This window comes from Coregonus clupeaformis, chromosome 34 (assembly GCF_020615455.1).
Source record: "Coregonus clupeaformis isolate EN_2021a chromosome 34, ASM2061545v1, whole genome shotgun sequence".
Lineage (NCBI taxonomy): Eukaryota > Metazoa > Chordata > Actinopteri > Salmoniformes > Salmonidae > Coregonus > Coregonus clupeaformis.
Window position 1 is genome coordinate 15969249 of NC_059225.1, and position 20804 is coordinate 15990052.

The 20804-nt window shown below is 40.4% G+C and overlaps 2 protein-coding genes across 10 annotated transcripts in view; both read left to right on the forward strand.

Annotated features, from left to right (window-relative positions):
* Positions 1-1314: 1314 nt before the first annotated feature.
* On the forward strand, positions 1315-3735 carry LOC121549515 (DNA repair protein XRCC2). Its single transcript, XM_041861309.2, has 3 exons — positions 1315-1385; positions 1946-2027; positions 2128-3735. Exons 1-3 carry the CDS (start codon positions 1344-1346, stop codon positions 2931-2933), a joined length of 930 nt encoding a protein of 309 aa, XP_041717243.1. The 5' UTR covers positions 1315-1343; the 3' UTR covers positions 2934-3735.
* Positions 3736-11584: 7849 nt separating this feature from the next.
* Positions 11585-20804, forward strand: part of LOC121549477 (histone-lysine N-methyltransferase 2C) — a 206558-nt gene continuing 197338 nt past the window's right edge. For 8 of the 9 annotated variants that reach the window (XM_045210462.1, XM_045210465.1, XM_045210470.1 and 5 more), the window contains exon 1: positions 11586-12412. The gene's annotated coding sequence lies outside the window, so the exon portion shown is untranslated. Of the gene's footprint in view, positions 12413-20804 lie in introns of all 9 variants that reach the window. The other variant, XM_045210464.1, reaches the window with a different exon arrangement.

Sequence of the window (20804 nt, forward strand, 5' to 3'; positions counted from 1 at the left end):
CAAGACTAGTTTAGACTATTCTGTCCTACAGTATTACTATTACAATAGAGGAGCCTACTATTACTACACTTAGCCATTGGCATTGTATTTCCATTAAAAGCATACCTAACCTAAACTAATTATGTTTATAATATTGAAATAATATATTATTAATCTTATTCTCATGTTACCATTAACTGAGAAGGTGCTTTCCATTTACACAGAGTAGGATGGCATAAGGTTGTGTCGATTGGTGGCATAACATAACCTTAGTAAATGTCATTTTCAAGGCAGATCACATACCTTCAATGCAAGCTCAGCTGTTTCGAGCAAACAAACTCACCCAGTCACACAATCTATCACGCAAGGCGATAGGTGGACTGCCATGCTCATGATGACGAAAGAATGTCCCCAAAACGCCATAGATTATTGGCAACAACTGTATCAAACAGCTAGTTTAAATACAATGTATTATTGAAGGTTGGATACAAGGCTGATTGCACTGCCCCGTGCTCGCTTATTTCCCTGTACGGTTATTTCTATTTCTAGTAGTTTGACAGCGAGAGTACTTCCAGAGTCAAAGGGAAGATGGAAAAAAATTTAACACGCTGGCTCCGTTCCCCTCTCGAGCATAGTAATGGGAACTCGCACACCTGACAATGAGTCAGTTTCTCATAGTTTCTCATACCAAAATGCTCTGTCATGTAAAATGGTTGCTGATACAGGATCAGCTGTTACAGAAAAAACTACTTTATTGAAACCGGTGAAAATAATGTTCTTTATAACATGGTTAAGGACTATGTAATTCAATAACATAATGAAGAAGCCGCAAAAACCTCTAAGGATGTTTTTAGACAGGCAGCCCAATTCCTATATTTGTTTCACTAATTGGTCTTTTGGTCAATCAGATCAGCTCTTAAAAAGATCTGATGTAAAAAAAAAAATCTGATGTGATTGGTCAAAAGACCAATTAGTGGAAGAAAGATCAGAATTGGGCTGCCTGTCTAAACACAGCCAGATTGCTACCAATGTATTTCAATATGAACACCGCAAGGTGGCATCTGAAATCCACTGTTTCCTCTCTGGATGCGAGTTTTGGCGACCTTGTTATGCTGTATCCATTCCTCACGCACCCAATGAAAAGCAGGAAAATAATATTCTGTCAGACGAGCTAATAGCATTTATTATTGATTATTGAGGATTAAGAGCAATTATGTGTAACTATTTTTCATGATGTGTACCAAAGATCCTGTAACAATTCATATAGCTCGTCTATGCCAGATATTACGGTAAAATACCAAAAGCAGGAAGTCTATTTGAAAAAGCGAGTTCTTTTTTTTTTTCTTTTCTGACAGCCACAGGGGATGACAACAACTACTGCCAAAATGACAGAGAATGGTGCACAAGTATGTTGCAAATTAACGTTACCGTATAAGTGTAATAAGTATCTAACGAAAGGTTTTTAATAAACTAACATGATGTCTGTGGCGATGTTGACTTTATTTCCCCATGAAACGCGCACCTTTCCATCAACTATTTCCAGATGTGCTTAGCAAACTATATTTTGAACTAGCGTACGCCTGTTTGTCAACATAGCTATGTCGTTTGTCTGTTTCAGTAACATTGCTTTGTACGTGGTTTTCTATTTCTCTCGAGACACACTCCATACAAGTTAACGAGTATGTACGCGATCACTAACATTGTTTACAATTAATCCCCTTGCATACAACGATCTACTAACCACAGAGACACATCGCAGTTAGTTTAATTCTAACAAACATTTCACAGTTACTTCCTGGTTCTGATCAGCTGTTTTCCTGCCTTTGGCCAGAGATGAATACTGAAGTTAATCCTAAACTTCAAGTTAGCAGCTATAAGTACTTTGTTATCAAAGTAAAATCAGAAGTAGCATATGGGTCATGAATATATTATGTTGTTTTCTAAGTGAGTTTGTATTTTCTTTCAGTTGTTTGCTAGGTTGGAGGGGAGACGGTCATTGAGGGACATTGAACCTCACATCTTTCCTGACGGTGCTGGACCTATTCAAGGTAGTTTGGCCTTGGTGTATAGACGTAGCATCATCAGTCCATATAAATCAATTATTACAGTAGTCACATAGTTGACATTTCTTTTACATTCATAATCCAGGTGACGTAGTGGAGTTCCATGGCACCGAGGGAAGTGGGAAGACGGAGACCATGTACCATCTGGTGACCCACTGCATCCTCCCAGCCGACCGGGGGGGCCTGGAGGTGGAAGTCATGTACGTGGACACCGACTACCACTTTGACATGCTGAGGCTGGTGACAGTACTGGAGCAGCGCCTGGGGGAGGATGCAAAAGGAGAGGATGGTGGGGCGGCAGTAGAGCCTGAGGAGAGGGTGCGAGCCTGCCTAGGCCGACTCTTCGTAGTTCACTGCTCCAGCTCGGTCCAACTGCTTCTCACACTGCACTATCTGGAGAATACCTTCTGCAGCCGGCCCGCTCTGTGCCTATTGGTCATCGACAGTATCTCAGCCTTCTATTGGGTGGACCGGAGCGGGGGAGGGGAGAGCGTGGCCAAGCAGGAAGCCAACCTCAGGAAGTGTTCAGAGCTCCTGGACCGGCTGCTGAGGGACTACCGTATAGTGGTGTTCGCCACCACGCACGCCATCATGAGGAACTATGGGCACTCGGCTCAGGCTGAGGTGGCGGCCATGACACCTGGACCTTCTGAGCCTTCCTCATCGTCTTCCTCCTGGAGACGGTGGTCCTCCTCTCATGCCTCAAACTTTGACAAGGCCTACCTCAGCAGGGCCTGGCAGAGGCTAGTGACACACAGGGTGCTGTTCTCCAAAGGAGAGGTGACCAAGGACAGAAAGCAGGTGTTTTCAGCTGCATGCACCACCACAAGGACAAGAGGCGCTAAATGCTCCTCTTTCTGTGTTATGGAAGGGGGTGTTCAGTTTTTATGAAGATGTTGTTGAACCCAGATGATTGAATTCTATTCTGATTCTGGATGTGTTCAACTGATAGAAGATCCAATTGAAGCTACAGCAACTTTTAGTGATTTTATTTCTTACATTTGTTAGATTATTATGTTGGATGTTTGTGTCACTTGTAAAAATATAAGAAATTAAAAAGAAGTAAGATAGGGCAACTGTTACAGAGGTCGCAAATGTTTTGAAAAGAAATCACACCAATAAAGTATTGAGAAAACCAGCTGCTTCTGGTCTGGTCCGGAATTTCCACAGTATGCCAATGGGAATTCTAAGGTTAGTATACGATTAGGCCTGCTGCCATAGCAATAACACAAGTATCTTTATTTCTGCTATTTCATTTCATTTGAATATGAGGGGGGAAATATGTTGAGTTTCTTCTTCATGTTGAGCATAAAAAATACAATTTGATTGAATAAACACTAAGTATAAGTAAGGTACTGTATAAGTGACTGGTCTTTTGATTTTAAATGTCTTCCTAATAGCTTTTAGGACTTCATGTCTCATGGATTTGACATTTTCTCTCCTTCACTATAAGTCTATTCATTTTACAGAAATATTTGCATTGTTCCTTGAGCAGTAATGTCTTTATTCATTGAAGCACTGAAGATTTAAGTTGTATCGTTCAAGTGGTTAAATATGCTTTACTCTGTAGAGATAGCTGTAGGTGAAATATTCTCATGAAAGCCTAAAGGCCTGAAATATGTCATGTATTGTTATATCAGTCTCTGCAAGGTAAATCCCACAGAAATTAAACATACAGTGCCTTCAGAAAGTATTCATACCCCTTGACTTATTCCACATTTTGTTGTGTTTCAAACGTTTTTTTTTTTTTTTTTACACACAATACCCCATAATGACAAAGTGAAAACGTGTTTTTTGAAATTTTGGCAAATGTATTGAAAATTAAATACAGAAATATCTCATTTACATAAGTATTCACACCCCTGAGTCAATACTTTGTAGAAGCACCCTTGGCAGCGATGAGTCTTTCTGGATAAGTCTCTTAAGAGATTTCCACAGCTGGATTGTGCAACATTTGCCCATTATTCTTTTCAAAATTATTCAAGCTCTCTCAAATTGGTTGTTGATCTCATTACTAGACAACCATTTTCAGGTCTTGCCATAGAATTTCAAGTAGATTTAAGTCAAAACTGTAACTCAGCCACTCAGGAACATTCACTATCTTCTTGGAAAGCAACTCCAGTGTAGATTTGGCCTTGTGTTTTAGGTTATTGTCCTGCTGAAAGGGGAATTCATCTCCCACTGTCTGGTAGAAAGCAGACTGAACTAGGTTTTCCTCTAGTATTTTGCCTGTGCTTAGCTCCGTTCCATTTCCTTTTTATCCTGAAAAACTCCCCAGTCCTTAAAGATTACAAGCATACCCATAACATGATGCAGCAACCACTATGCTTGAAAATATGGAGAGTGGTACTCAGTAATGTGTTGTATTGGATTTGCCCCAAACATAAAACTTTGTATTCAGGACAAAAAAGTTAATTGCTTTGCCACATTTTTTGCAGTATTACTTTAGTGCCTTGTTGCAAACAGGATGCATGTTTTGGAATATTTGTATTCTGTACAGGCTTAATTATTTTCACTCTGTCAATTAGGTTAGTATTGTGGAGTAACTACAATGTTGTTGATCCATCCTCAGTTTTCTCCTATCACAGCCATTATACTCTGTAACCATTTTAAAGCCATTGGTCTCATGCTGAAATCCCGGAACAGTTTTCTTCCTCTCCGGCAACTGAGTTAGGAAGGATGCCTGTACCTTTGTAGTGACTGGGTGTATTGATACACCATCCAAAGTGTAATTAATAACTTCACCATGCTCAAAGGGATATTCAATGTCTGCTATTTTTCTTTTTTTCCTATCTACCAATAGGTACCCTTCTTTGCGAGGCATTGGAAAACCTCCCTGGTCTTTGTGGTTTAATCTGTTTTTGAAATTCACTGATCGACTGAGGGACCTTACAGATAATTGTATGCGTGGGAAACAGAGATGAGGTAGTCATAAAAAAAATCATGTTACAACACTATTATTGCACACAGAGTGAGTCCATGCAACTTATTATGTGACTTGTTAAGCAACTTTATACTCCTGAACGTATTTAGGTTTGCTATAACAAAGGGGTTGAATACTTATTGACTCAAGACATTTCAGGTTTTCATTTTTAATTCATTTGTAAAAATGTAGAAAAACATAATTCCACTTTGACATTATGGGATGTTGTGTGTAGGCCAGTGACAAACAAATCTAAATTGAATCCATCTTAAGTTAAGGCTGTAACACAACAAAATGTGGAAAAAGTCAAGGGGTTTGAATACTGTAGACTCTAAAACTGAAATTACTTTTCACATGACTGAGATCTTCTTTAGTCTAAAGTCTTTTGGGAATGAGCATATTTGACAGCTAGACAGAAATAGTTTTCTATCAAATAAGCCATCAATAGATTGTGTGTACAGATATGTCTGTTAACTCACTTGTGGAGTATATTTCACAGACAGTTCAAGGGTAGAGTGGATGGAGCAGAGCCTCTGTAGGTCAGTTATCCAGATTCATGTACAGTCTGGGGTAACTGTCAAACCAAACTCACCCTTTGTAGGACTTCCTTAATATCTATTCTAGTAAACATTTAGGGTGATAGTTTAAACATTTTCACGGACTGTTGGGCCTCCATTTTGATGCACATCATCAATTTCTAGGTTCATGCCTAGCTTGTAATATGGGGAGTGCTTGGTCAAGCTGGCAAGCACTGCTATTTAAATGGGGTCTTCATGTTCAAGCAGGACTACTCTCACTCTACCCAATTATCCTTTGACTTTTGACACCCAGCCAGCATCCCATAGCGATGCCCTGGAGAAACACAACTAATTACACTGTAATTATCTATCAGTCACGCGTCCTGTGGAACCCAGGCTGCTAGTAGCTCATTGATGGAGACCAGCTGTACTGTACATAATAGCAGGGTTTTGTTCCCTCCCTGTGGATCCCTGTATTGTTTCATGGCTCTCTGTTCTATAAGGCAAACCTTACTGAGTAATTAGGCACTGAATGGTTTGTTATTACTCTAAGAGGAATTGATAAAAGTACCCACGCCTCCAGCAGCTGTTCACTCTGGTCCTCCGTTGTCCCATGTCATGTGATTTATCCCTCAGGGTATTAACTAAATAGCTCACAAGGACAGCATAGATTGTTGCACATACTGTATATCCCCCAACCCATCCACCTTTAGGCATCTACGCAGGACAAACTGCTGCATAGATGAGTTGTGAAAATGTTCTGTGTTGCATTTGAAAGGCACGTTCAACTTCAGACCTCTGTTGAGTGACAGCTGGGCTTGTATAATTAAAATTCTCAACAGTGTTAGAAGAAACATTAATATTATAGGTGAAATCTGTAAATATACACATTTTTCTCATTAGAATGAAAGACTAAGAATGTATTTCTATATTGTGTCCTCAGTTCTGGATAAATAGCCCACCTATAATGATGACATTCTTTGTATTTGGAGTGTGCAGTTGGTTTCAGTCGATAAGCATGAACCATAATGGCCTCATGGCAGTACACGTCTGTGCTGATCGCCCAGCTGTTGCCAAGTCATTTCACATTGTATTCTTTATACTCTCTCTTTAAGCTTTGCTCCTGGTCGATATGGTTTAAGGCTCCTTATTTTCTTGAAAATGTTTAGATCAATTCTCTTCTATCATAGAAAGAGCAAAGCAACATTCTCATCTCTCCGACTCGCATTACTCTGCCAAAAAGCTTCGATTTGAAAGGTTTTTGATGTTGCAATTTAGATTTTCTATACAAGCAAGTGTGGTCAAGGGCACAAAGGTGTTGTTGTTTTTAATAATTGGCTGCCTTATGGATACACTGGTCTTCAACTTGAATGGTCATTGCTAGAAGGGATGCAGCTATTGTCAAAGTCACCTCAAAAGTTGCATGTTCGAGTCACGTCTGGGAGAATTGTTGCATTTTAGCTAACCCTAACCCCGTTCCTAACCTTAACCTAATTGGGCCTAACCTTCTACATTAATTATCCTAACCTGCTGCGTAAATTCTTCTAACCTGCTACAAACTTCTGACATTAGCTGCATCCCATCTAGTCATAACCAACTTGAATGTCCTTCTCAGCATGAGGATACAATTATGCATATTAACATCCTCTGTCATGTTTGATATTCAATAATAACCCATACTCTCCTTCATAATCCATATTCACAAGGTGCTGCTCTTGGCTGTAAAGGCATCACCTTGATTCTAATTTAATGAAGCACCAGTAACGATACTAGTTCAAAACATCCCACTCAGAGGCTGGATAGCTCAAACCCTTTTTTTATTTTAGAAAATTAGATTACATTTTGTCAGCACAAACTATCAATCAATGTAACGCACGTTACATGATGCCACAGTCTCAATATTATTTTATTATGAATTGTCAATTTGCTTACTTACTGATTTTAACTGGTTCCCCTTGCCCACATTCAACCGACAGACTCCAAGACCACGACAGCACAGCAGCCTTTAACTTTGGCCCAGAAAACCAAATGGATGCCAAGCAGCACAAAAGGGAGACAGTTCCTCTTAATTGATTTGTTTATTGCTGTTGATTTTTTCTTTGTTTCCTTCAGCAGTTAGCGAAAGGCTTGACGCCTGGGGAGGGCTTATGGCTCTGAATGATACCATTTAGTAGTCCAAGCCCGGGGTGAAGAAGCAGTGTGTTCAACAGCATATCCCTAATTAGAAGACATGAGACCAATGATTCTTAGTTCATTATTTCTCTATGTGTTTAGGTGTAAGACAAATGTGTGTGTGTGTGTTGTATTTAAGCTTTGAGAAATTGTGAAATGTACAGTGCCTTCGGAAAGTATTCAGACCCCTTGACTTTTTCCACATTTTATTACATTACAGCCTTATTCTAAAATGAATTTTTTTTATCCTCAGCAATCTACACACAATACCCCATAATGACAAAGCAAAAACAGTTTTTTATACATTTTAACCAATGTATTAAAAATAAAAAATAGAAATACCTTATATACATAAGTATTCAGACCCTTTGCTATGAGACACGAAATTGAGCTCAGGTGCATCCTGTTTCCATTGATCATCCTTGAGATGTTTCTACAACTTGATTGGAGTCCACCTATGGTAAATTCAATTGATTGGACATGATTTGGAAAGGCGCACACCTGTCTATATAAGGTCCCACAGTTGACAGTGCATATCAGAGCAAAAGGCAAGCCATGAGGTCGAAGGAATTGTCCGTAGAGTTCCGAGACAAGATTGAGTCGAGGCACAGATCTGGGGAAGGTTACCAAAAAATGTCTGCAACATTGAAGGTCCGCAAGAACACAGTGGTCTCCATCATTCTTAAATGGAAGAAGTTTGTAACCACCAAGACTCTTCCTAGAGCTGGCCGCCCAGCCAAACTGAGCAATCGGGGGAGAAGGGCCTTGGTCAGGGAGGTGACCAAGAACCTGATGGTCACTCTGACAGAGCTCTAGAGTTCCTCTGTGGAGATGGGAGAAACTTCCAGAAGGACAACCATCTCTGCAACACTCCACCAATCAGGCCTTTATGGTAGATTGACCAGACGGAAGCCACTCCTCAGTAAAATGTACATGACATCCCGCTTGGAGTTTGCCAAAAGGCACCTAAAGACTCTCAGACCATGAGAAACAAGATTATCTGGTCTGATGAAACCAAGATTGAACTCTTTGGCCTGAATGCCAAGCGTCACATCTGGAGGAAACCTGGCACCAACCATACGGTGAAGCATGGTGGTGGCAGCATCATGCTGTGAGAATGTTTTTCAGAGGCAGGGACTGGGAGACTAGTCAGGATCGAGGCAAAGATTAACGGAGCAAAGTACCGAGAGATCCTTGATGAAAACCTGCTCCAGAGCGCTCAGGACCTCAGACTGGGGCGAAGGTTCACCTTCCAACAGGACAATAATAATAATAATAATAATATGCCATTTAGCAGACGCTTTTATCCAAAGCGACTTACAGTCATGCGTGCATACATGACCCTAAGCACACAGCCAAGACAATGCAGGAGTGGCTTCAGGACAAGTCTCTGAATGTCCTTGAGTGGCCCAGCAAGAGCCCGGACTTGAACCCGATCTAACATCCCTGGAGAAACCTGAAAATAGCTGTGCAGCAACGCTCCCCATCCAACCTGACAGAGCTTGAGAGGATCTGCAGAGAAGAATGGGAGAAACTCTCCAAATACAGGTGTGCCAAGCTTGTAGTGTCATACCCAAGAAGACTCGATGCTGTAATTGCTGCCAAAGGTGCTTAAACAAAGTACTGAGTAAAGGGTCTGAATACTTATGTAAATGTGATATTTAAGTGTTACATTTTTTATACATTTGGAAAAATGTATAAAAACCTGTTTTTGCTTTCTCATTATGGGGTATTGTGTGTAGATTGATGAGGGGATAAAACAATGTAATACATTTTAGAATAAGTAAAGTGGTCTGAATACTTTCCAAAGGCACTGTAAGGTAAAACATAATGGAAGTTGCCATCTAACCTAACTCCATGAAATCCAGAGTGAATGGTCTTAACTAGTCTCATATGTGGCATGCATTTGTCTTTCCATCCTATCTCCGTAATTATTGACTGGTTTTAAAAAATGGCAAAGTTACTGTGGTGTTTTTAAAATTTATTTTTAGTCATTTAGCAGACGTTCTTATTCAGAGCGACGTACAGTTAGTGAGTGCATACATTTTCATACTGGCCCCCCGTGGGAATCGAACCCACAACCCTGGCGTTGCAAGCGCCATGCTCTACCAACTGAGCTACACAGGGCAACCTCACTGCAGTCATGTTGTATCATCAAATATTAGAGTAAAAGAGGATACATAGGGGGTAGAATCAGTATATTATACTAGCCACTGCCTAAGCTAGGCTATGTTGTGGGTGGGAGACAGTGGTAGCCACAGGGTTGCTTCAGCAGGAGACCTCCAGCTGGAGTAATTTGTCAATATATTGCCCAAGTCTCTCAAATGATAAACCACTGCAGAACTTGACAAAACGAAGGGCTAATTAACACCAATTATATAGATTGGTGCAAGTTCAATTATTATTATTTTGTTATTTTGAATTCTCAAGTTTCAAAGGGCATGGGTTGTATAGGGAGAGGGGGCTCCATTAGGATGGCATAATATGACAGGGAAGAGAGCGGTGCAGTCCCTTTCAAGGTATATACAATTGAGCTTGAACGAGAAAGGCCCCGCATTAGCAATTCAAAATGAATCCCATAATGTCTCAAAATAAGACCTCCCTGAATTAATTAGAAATTATTTGGGATGACAAAAGGTAACATTTGAATGAACCTTTAGCTTGATCTAGGCTGTATAATTGCAACAAAAGCGCAGTGGGTATTGTAGTATACCATAAGAGTAATTTTGGGATATCATCTAACTGTATCAATGTGTCATCCATCAGAACAACTCCCAAAGTCTATTATATGGACGTGGATATATACTGGATGCATTTTTGGGAAGGTTATTCATAGATTATATTAAAATTCTAACATTATTGTCATATATACAGTGATGGCTTAGTGTACTGATGGTGGGTAGGGAAACAAATTGCGGACTATATTTATGAGTCCTACCCCCACTCAAAACACTTCACGGCAGAGAAGAAGCACACTTTCATTGACACAAACGCACACACAACTAAGGACACAAGAGGAGGATATAAGTGAGGTCTGAGCACTCAGCGAATCAGTGAAGCACTGTCCTGTTAGACAGTGGAGCCTCTTTCAACCCATGAAGCTCATTTCCTCCTGCACCTGGACCAGTTTGGACTTCCTCCACCCCCTCCTTGACCCTCAGAGTGCATCCCACTGATCAATGAGAAAAATAAATCTAACGAAAAGAGCTGAGCAGAATCATTAGATAAAGTAACACTATAATAGGCGGGTGTAGGTGAATGTATGGGAGCCTTATTTGTCCCCTCAAGGAAGTTGATGCCTGGTGATTAAATGTAATTTGTGACTCCCTTTGACAAAAAATAAATGGATGCATTATTACGTGCTTTAAGTGTGTTTGATACCTTAATGTTTAATAACAACTTATAACATGTTTTGAAATGTACACTATTCATAACTCTGTTAGAACTCCCACAGTTACCCTAATTTTCTGCAGTGTAAGGCAAAATGCAATTAATTATGTTATGCACTTCTGCCAGCTAGTAGAATAGTCTTATGTTTTGTATTTTTATATTGTTATTTTATTTATTTCAAGAATATATACCAATAATAACCAATTGTAATCTATTCCACAATGTGATAATTCTGAGAATAATGACTTTTGTAGCAACATAAATAAAAAAATATATTGACTTATTTTCAAGCATAATAACTAATCACAAAATAATAGTTATGTTGCCACTGAGCTCTCTTGAATAAAACAAGCAGATATTAATCGAAATAGAGAGAACTCATGGCCAGGCGAACAGAATCCCATCCACTCTACTTAAGAACTCCTGATCCATGTTTTCAGAGTTCTTGGCTGATGACTGAGAAGTCTCTTTACCTGGATAGTGCACCAATGTATCACTCCGCAGGGTCAGTGAGACTTTTTTTCATAACATGTACTACGCGATCTGACCCAAAACGCTGGAATTTACATATATTTGTATTTACGCCTTTGCATAAGCTCATTTTTTATAGATGGTTTATTCCTGTTGGACCATTATTTTATCTAATACGTGTAATTCAACATTTAATTGGACCTATTTCCGCGACAAACGTTGACAGGCAGTGCTTAGGTCTCTCCTAAACATGGCCACCATGATGGAGTAAATGCTTCAACTTTAAATTTCACATTTTCAGAAGAAAACTTAATTTTCTGTATTCTACCAGGAATGTTTCAACGGAAGAAACTATATCAAACATAATCCATATGAAATCTTTGAAGAAAGTTTCTTGTTGGATTTAATACTGGTTTAAGTTGGCTGGAAGCTGGAAAGGAAAAAAAGAATTGCATCAATTCCGTAAGCGTTTTCTTTTCTCTCGATAGTTTTAAAGCTTTTACAAACCTTTTGTGGGGGTTTTCAAGTTGTGGATATATCTTTATTGCAATCATTTTGCTGTGAAGAATTGAAGAAACGATTGGGATGTATAATATCATTTTGATGCGTTTTCCAGTGGAAAGTGAATCTTGGTGGTCGAAAGAAGAGTAGTAATGTTCACTGGTTGACGTACTTTTAGAAGCGAAGAACCGAAGAATACATAAAGGAATATATCTGTTCATGTATGGTTTTGAGGCGCCGAAAGTGCACCGGTCGTTTCCCCATATTTTTGAATTGGTGGAAGATCGAGTCAACGATACCCCCCCCCCACACTTATAATAAACGAAAGTATTACATTTCTCATATGGCTTTAAAGGTCATGAAGGAAATCCATCTACACTTCTAGGGTTTGAAAGGTAAGTTGTAATGTATATCTCGACATTTTACTCATAGTTTGGTTTGTTACGCAGCGAGAACCAGCCACCTTCAATATTTCCGTGTGGCCACTCATGTCACCGTAGCGTAGAGCGCTCGGTTTCTGTTATAATTTCTATGCTAATATATGGCCTTTGAGCGCCTCTTACTGCTTGAATTCAACTTAATTTCAATTTTAATGAGACTTTATCGCTATGGTTAGGCTACTCACGCAAGAAGAAGCAAGAAATATCAGTGTTTGGCATGGTTATGACTATCAACTAATGATGCGGTCAAAAACTTAGTGTGTGTTTACAGAGCTTTGAACAACATACGTTCAACCACAATGCCCACTCTTGAACTGCACAAATGGGTTTTGCAATAAGCAGATCACAGAGCCTGGACGTTTTAAACCAGAGGTCTCAAACTCCAGTCCAGGATATTCGGTGTACAGGCATTCATTCAGCCTTTCAGTAACACACCTGACTTTGCAAATTATGGCCCAGGCTGAAAATGCATGTTAGGATGACTATTTGAATCAGGTCAGGTATTGGTGATGGGCTGGAAGAAATCCCTGCACACCCAGTAGGTCTCCAGGACCTAAGTTGGAGAACCAGACATTTTATGGCTATTGGTATGACATGAGATGAGCCCAGTGTTTGTTATAAACATGAATTGCAATATCTTTCCTCAATAACAATGAACAACTCTTGGTGTGACTTTAAAGCCAACACTGCTTGCAGGTCCTTCCATTGACAATCACGGAATCCAGTTGCTATCATATGATGTCTCATTTCATATTGAACAATATTTGTCTCTGTACCACAGCGTTATGTGAGACACTAAAGAGCTAAGGACAGAAAAATGTTATGAGAAGCTATGTGCATCATGTTGTTCAGTTAATGAAGATTGAGACAGAATGCTGTAGACAGGTAAGAGTGGAGGAAAGTGCAGAAAGGGAGGAGAAGATGACCGTGTCAGAAGTGGAGGACGTCAAGGAAAACAGGCCAGGAAACTTTTATTGATTGGAGCAGAGGTAGGAGTTGAGAAGGTCAGTTGTCACTTACAATCTTCAGAACAGTGTTGTCAGTGTTCCAGGTGTGATGTCATTAATAATGTTAGATATCTGGTTTGGACACGTTGATTTAACGTCATGTGTGAATGTAGACAGAGTTTATGTGTCTACTGTTTCAGGAACTCTAAGGAATGTTTTCTTGGATTTAGATTAAGCCTAGTCCTGGACTAAAAAGTTGTTTCAATGAAGACTAGGCTTAATCTGTGTTTGGGAAACCGACCCTGAAGCTTTCATAAGTCTTATGAAAGAATGAGAGGATCCTTGAATATAGGATATGGAATGGCTCAATTAATCTACATTTTACCACAGTAAATATTATCAGTCTGGAACATGTCATGGTCCTGTAGTGCTTACTAAGAACCAAGCCAAGATGAGAGAAAAAAAACAGATGGGTCTCACCACCCCACTTCTTATAACTTTTAATATTTGTTTTCGGAGACCTTGCACATTAAAGCACAGCCATTGGGCTACATAGGTGAAGTGTCGGTTTTTAGCTTGATTTTTGCCATGCTGAAAGGAGAGCAAAACGTCAAGAAGGAGGATTATTCAATATAACTATTTTCACTGTTTGGAGGGTACCTAATATGTAAGGACTTCATACCACCTTCATAACCCATATTCCTGTGTCTTGGTACTTACAGTGCAAATTCTGACTAGGCTCCCCATAAACAAGAGGGTAATTCCACTGTAATTCAATTGCGTTGACTCAGATTTCTCACTTAAAATGTACACCACACAAAAGCCATTGATTTCTAAGTTTAACACACTATACAACTCAATGATGTCTGCAGAAAGAATGGGGTGCCAGCTATGTATGACATGACACATTGACTTTGAAAAAATCTATTTTTGTTATTGAACTACAGTAAGTGAAGTGGATTTACACCCGGAAACAGAATTTCATCATGGGTCCCTGATCTGTACTACAGAGAAATGCATAATTATGGATATGTAAGTCATTTTCTTCATGGTGATGTATCCTGTATAGGTACACAAAGGTATAAATATGCAATATCCTCCTTTGCATATTTTGGTGTTATTCTATACACTGGCTATTATTTTAAAGAGCTCCGCCCCCAAACAAGACCAAATTTGGTTGGTCCGGACTGGACCAAATCTAAACCATAGACGTCTATGTTTACATAATAGTGTACTCAACTCTAGTGTGCTCTACTGTGTACTGAACTATACTCTACTTTTCTTTACTGTGCTGTACATTGATGTGTGCTCTGTGTACTGTGCTGTCCAAACTTGTAAACCCAACTGTGGTTTTCAGTGGTGGAGGGTATACACAGGAATACGGCGTTTACCCATTTATTTATCATTGGGCATTGCGTATACTCACTTTAATCCCCACGATGCGTATCAAAGTAGTGTAGTGGAGGTATATGCCGTATAATTTAATAAGGCTGATGGAACAGATCAGAATGTTTAGCTTAATTGTGATAAACTATTATTCAGCGTTCTTAAGGTCATGGAAAAACCTTGAAACATTAGCATTTTAAATTGGTGTTTTCCAGGCCTGGAAAAGTTTGGGAAAATGTTAAAGTTGGAAATTAATTTAATAGTTTCTGATGTCATTTATTTAGGCACAGTTTTTAAATATTTTATCAGGAATACTTTAGCGCTTCTGTTTGCGTGCATCATCTGCATGTGTGCGAGATGAGTGAGCTGTTGCTCAAGGAGAGCGAGACAGTCGGACATTTCATCAGCAGGTAGGCCTATTAAAATATGATAGAGAACAGACTAATAACTAGGTAGCCAATTCAAAACATATATTGTGCCCTCTAGGTAACTGTTTAGCTATTAGCATGTATTCATGTTTTCATCATGTCCCAAAAAACGTTCCACCGACATTCGCAAATAATGCAGTACAAAGTTGATTTACTTTTTGGAACGATTCATTTGATTCATTTAAACAATTATTTTTTGACAACTAACGATTCACTACGCCATTATATTAGTTGGGATTCAGTTCAATCACGCGAACAGTAATTTAAGGAAAACATATTTGATGTAGCCTTTATTTTAGATTATGTGGCTTCAACTTGTTTTGTAGATACTTCCACTTGATTTAGGAATCCAATTTATGGGACATTGGATCCCCCCCCCTTTTGGAGCACGACATCTTCATGCTTGTGTTACACGAATGTGGATCAAAAGGGAAATCAAATTATCTGAGTTTTTGCCCCTGCCTACCGGAGTCCTCCTTGCTAGCTAGCGGTAGACAGTGTCCTTCACTCCCGCCTGCTGAACACCTGCCCTCACCGTCGTTAACAGAACTGCGGGAAAACAGTGCCAGAAAGGCAGAGGCAAAGGACACTGTCTACCGGTCGCCCCTGCCTCCCGCTAGCACAGCAGGCATGAGGCTGGGGAGACAGTGTGTTTGCTAGCTAGTTAGTGACACCTTGTGCTAGCTTGCTAGCTAGGACACGGTGTCGCCCCAACCATGCTGTTTATCGGAGAGAACCGTGCCCGACAGGCGGGGGCAGAGGACACTGTCTACCGGTCGTCCACGCCTCCCGCTAGCACAGCAGACAGGATGCTAGGGAAACACCGTGTGCTAGTTAACTTGAACGTTATCGACACCGTGTGCTAGCTACCTTGCTAGATAGATAGCACACAGTGTCGCTCCTGCCTGTTAAGAGCCTTGCACAATGACAGGAGATGGGATCAGAGAGCAGCCTCCCTGTGTCGATACCACATTAGTCATACTTTTTTTTATACGTACATATCAGGGTTTCAGTTAGCTGGCTTTTGGCCGATAGAAAAAACTACATTAAATTGGCGCTGGACAAGCAAAAAGAAAATATTCCATTGCGAAATAATGCTTTTTAGCCTATTTAATTGTTGAAAATACCAGTTGATGGAAATACATTTGACTGGTCATGCTTATCGGGCTACAGGTTAATTTGCATAATTTAGTGGAATTAAATTGTCTCGTGTGTACAGTATATTCGCTACGCATCTTATTTATCACACGGGTACAGCATACAGAGCCTTTGAGTGGAAAATCTGTCAGAAAGAGCTGGAGCTGGAGCTGCTGCTACAGCATCTCAAACTGCATAGGCAACGGAATCCAGGCTTCATCAGCGCGTCACACACCACTTTGCAGTGAGCTAGAGGCAGTATGCATTTTGAAAACCTATACTTAATTGTTTGGAAGGTGAACGTTTTACTGCATATTATGAGGCATGTCATACCTTGCTTGAAAGTAGCCTAGCCAAAATCATACCATATCTGTGGAGCTAATTTTTTAAAAATCAACTTTATTTCATTGTCCTGTAGCCAAAAGCACAATCCTAGTCATATTAGCAACCCGTGCTAGTTGTTGCATGTTAGATCTTTAAACATTTCTAACAGATATTTGTGTCACATGAAACCGCTCGCTTTTGACAAAGGTGTTTTCCTGCTAATTGCATTATGGAACGAACATTCGCGTGTAGACTACTGCCTTGTGCGCATTGCTGCACTTATAATGTGAAGAAATAATAGTTGACCAACATTTTAAGCTAAATGCTCTGATCTGTTGCATCAGACTCATTGCTTTTGAACATTTTGTTTTATAGGCCTACTGGTTGGATTTGGGATCTATCGTCCCACAACTATCCCAGAGTGTTTGGAACAGGCTATTTCTTTCTCGACAAGCTGACCAATAGAATAGGTAAATTGTTCTACTATGGAGGATAGTAGACTGACATCGGTGATGGTGGTTTTCCTGTTCGTTACTCGTCTTGTTGGCTGAGGAAAAGTAAATGTGGACAGTTATTCTAGCATCTTCAAAGTGCGCATCAGAATTAGGTAAGAACATCGTTGCATCCTCGGCTTGCATTTTCTGTTTATGAATGACCGAATTACCACCTAAATGTGGTTTCTGTCATTCTGAGCACCGTGGGTGGACATCCTAATCAGCTTACGCACCCTAACGGAAACCCTGGTACATAGACGCCGCCAAATTTTTTGGTTAAAAATCAAATTTTCTATATGTGTATGAACCTTGATTATTTCTTCACATTTTAAAATGCACACCGCACATGCGAGCAGTTTCATGGACAGAGATGGAAATATCCTTACAAAGAGGTGAGATCTAAAGATGCAACAACTAATTTATCATGGGTTGCTAATATGACTAGGATAATTATTTTGGCTGCTAGACAATTTAAAGAAAGTTGAAAGAACAGGAGAACGCATACAGTGCCTTTGGAAAGTATTCACATTTACTTTTTCCACATTTTGTTACTTTACAGCCTTATACCTTATTTACATAAGTATTCAGACCCTTTTCTATGAGACTCGAAATTGAGCTCCGGTGCATCCTGTTTCCATTGATCATCCTTGAGATGTTTCTACAACTTGATTGGAGTCCACCTGTGGTAAATTCAATTGATTGGACATGATTTGGAAAGGCACACACCTGTCTATATAAAGTCCCACAGTTGACAGTGCATGTCAGAGCAAGAACCCGATGGTCACTCTGACAGAGCTCTAGCGTTCCTCTTTGAAGATGGCGTTCCTCTGTGGAGATGGGAGAACCTTCCAGAAGGACAACCATCTCTGCAGCACTCCACCAATCAGGCCTTTATGGTAGAGTGGCCAGACGGAAGCCACTCCTCAGTAAAAGGCACATGACAGCCCGCTTGGAGTTTGCTAAAAGGCACCTAAAGACTCTCAGACCATGAGATACAGTGGGGGAAAAAAGTATTTAGTCAGCCACCAATTGTGCAAGTTCTCCCACTTAAAAAGATGAGAGAGGCCTGTAATTTTCATCATAGGTACACGTCAACTATGACAGACAAATTGAGAAAGAAATATCCAGAAAATCACATTGTAGGATTTTTTATGAATTTATTTGCAAATTATGGTGGAAAATAAGTATTTGGTCACCTACAAACAAGCAAGATTTCTGGCTCTCACAGACCTGTAACTTCTTCTTTAAGAGGCTCCTCTGTCCTCCACTCGTTACCTGTATTAATGGCACCTGTTTGAACTTGTTATCAGTATAAAAGACACCTGTCCACAACCTCAAACAGTCACACTCCAAACTCCACTATGGCCAAGACCAAAGAGCTGTCAAAGGACACCAGAAACAAAATTGTAGACCTGCACCAGGCTGGGAAGACTGAATCTGCAATAGGTAAGCAGCTTGGTTTGAAGAAATCAACTGTGGGAGCAATTATTAGGAAATGGAAGACATACAAGACCACTGATAATCTCCCTCGATCTGGGGCTCCACGCAAGATCTCACCCCGTGGGGTCAAAATGATCACAAGAACGGTGAGCAAAAATCCCAGAACCACACGGGGGGACCTAGTGAATGACCTGCAGAGAGCTGGGACCAAAGTAACAAAGCCTACCATCAGTAACACACTACGCCGCCAGGGACTCAAATCCTGCAGTGCCAGACGTGTCCCCCTGCTTAAGCCAGTACATGTCCAGGCCCGTCTGAAGTTTGCTAGAGTGCATTTGGATGATCCAGAAGAGGATTGGGAGAATGTCATATGGTCAGATGAAACCAAAATAGAACTTTTTGGTAAAAACTCAACTCGTCGTGTTTGGAGGACAAAGAATGCTGAGTTGCATCCAAAGAACACCATACCTATTGTGAAGCATGGGGGTGGAAACATCATGCTTTGGGGCTGTTTTTCTGCAAAGGGACCAGGACGACTGATCAGTGTAAAGGAAAGAATGAATGGGGCCATGTATCGTGAGATTTTGAGTGAAAACCTCCTTCCATCAGCAAGGGCATTGAAGATGAAACGTGGCTGGGTCTTTCAGCATGACAATGATCCCAAACACACCGCCCGGGCAACGAAGGAGTGGCTTCGTAAGAAGCATTTCAAGGTCCTGTAGTGGCCTAGCCAGTCTCCAGATCTCAACCCCATAGAAAATCTTTGGAGGGAGTTGAAAGTCCGTGTTGCCCAGCGACAGCCCCAAAACATCACCGCTCTAGAGGAGATCTGCATGGAGGAATGGGCCAAAATACCAGCAACAGTGTGTGAACCTTGTGAAGACTTACAGAAAACATTTGACCTGTGTCATTGCCAACAAAGGGTATATAACAAAGTATTAAGAAACTTTTGTTATTGACCAAATACTTATTTTCCACCATAATTTGCAAATAAATTCATAAAAAATCCTACAATGTGATTTTCTGGATTTTTTTTCCCTCATTTTGTCTGTCATAGTTGACGTGTACCTATGATGAAAATTACAGGCCTCTCATCTTTTTAAGTGGAGAACTTGCACAATTGGTGGCTGACTAAATACTTTTTTCCCCCACTGTACGTGATTCTCTGGTCTGTAGAAACCAAGATTGAACTCTTTGGCCTGAATGCCAAGCGTCACATCTGGAGGAAACCTGGCACCACCCCTACGGTGAAGCATGGTAGTGGCAGCATCATGCTGTGAGAATGTTTTTCAGAGGCAGGGACTGGGAGACTAGTCAGGATCGAGGCAAAGATGAATGGAGCAAAGTACAGAGAGATCCTTGATGAAAACCTGCTCCAGAGCACTCAGGACCTCAGACTGGGCCGAAGGTTCACCTTCCAACAGGACAACGACCCTAAGCACACAGCCAAGACAACGCAGGAGTTTAAAAAAAAATATTATTTAACCTTTATTTAACCAGGTAGGCCAGTTGAGAACAAGTTCTCATTTACAACTGCGACCTGGCAAAGATAAAGCAAAGCAGTGCGATTAAAAACAACAACTACACCGAGTTACACATGGGATAAACAAAACATACAGTCAATAACAGGAGTGGCTTCAGGACAAGTCTCTGAATGTCCTTGAGTGGCCCAGCCAGAGCCCGGACTTGAACCCGATCGAACATCTCTGGAGAGACCTGAAAATAGCTGTGCAGCGACGCTCCCCATCCAACCTGACAGAGCTTGAGAGGATCTGCAGAGAAGAAGGGGATAAACTCCCCAAATACAGGTGTGCCAAGCTTATAGCGTCATACCCAAGAAGACTCGATGCTGTAATCGCTGCCGAAGGTGCTTCAACAAAGTACTGAGTAAAGGGTCTGAATACTTATGTAAATGTGATATTTCAGTTATTTATTTATTTATCAAAAATGTCTACAAACAAGTTTTTGCTTTTTCATCATGGGATATTGTGTGTAGATTGATGAGGAAAGAAAACCATTTAATCAGTTTTAGAATAAGGCTGTAATGTAACAAAATGTGGAAAAAGTAAAGGGCTGTATGAGGAAGTCACTGTATGAGGAAGTCTTTAGAAAATAATTTCCTCCACGTTTCTGTGGTGGGATTTTGGCTGTAGGCTACTTTGAAGCAAGGTAAGATATGCCTCATAATATT

Bases quoted from the DNA above. Each gene is read 5' to 3' on its own strand.
- LOC121549515 (XM_041861309.2), top strand. From the start codon at position 1,344: ATGACAACAACTACTGCCAAAATGACAGAGAATGGTGCACAA. The intron at 1,386-1,945 runs GTATGTTGCAAA...ATTTTCTTTCAG, and splicing joins TGACAGAGAATGGTGCACAA to TTGTTTGCTAGGTTGGAGGG. The intron at 2,028-2,127 runs GTAGTTTGGCCT...TTCATAATCCAG, and splicing joins CGGTGCTGGACCTATTCAAG to GTGACGTAGTGGAGTTCCAT.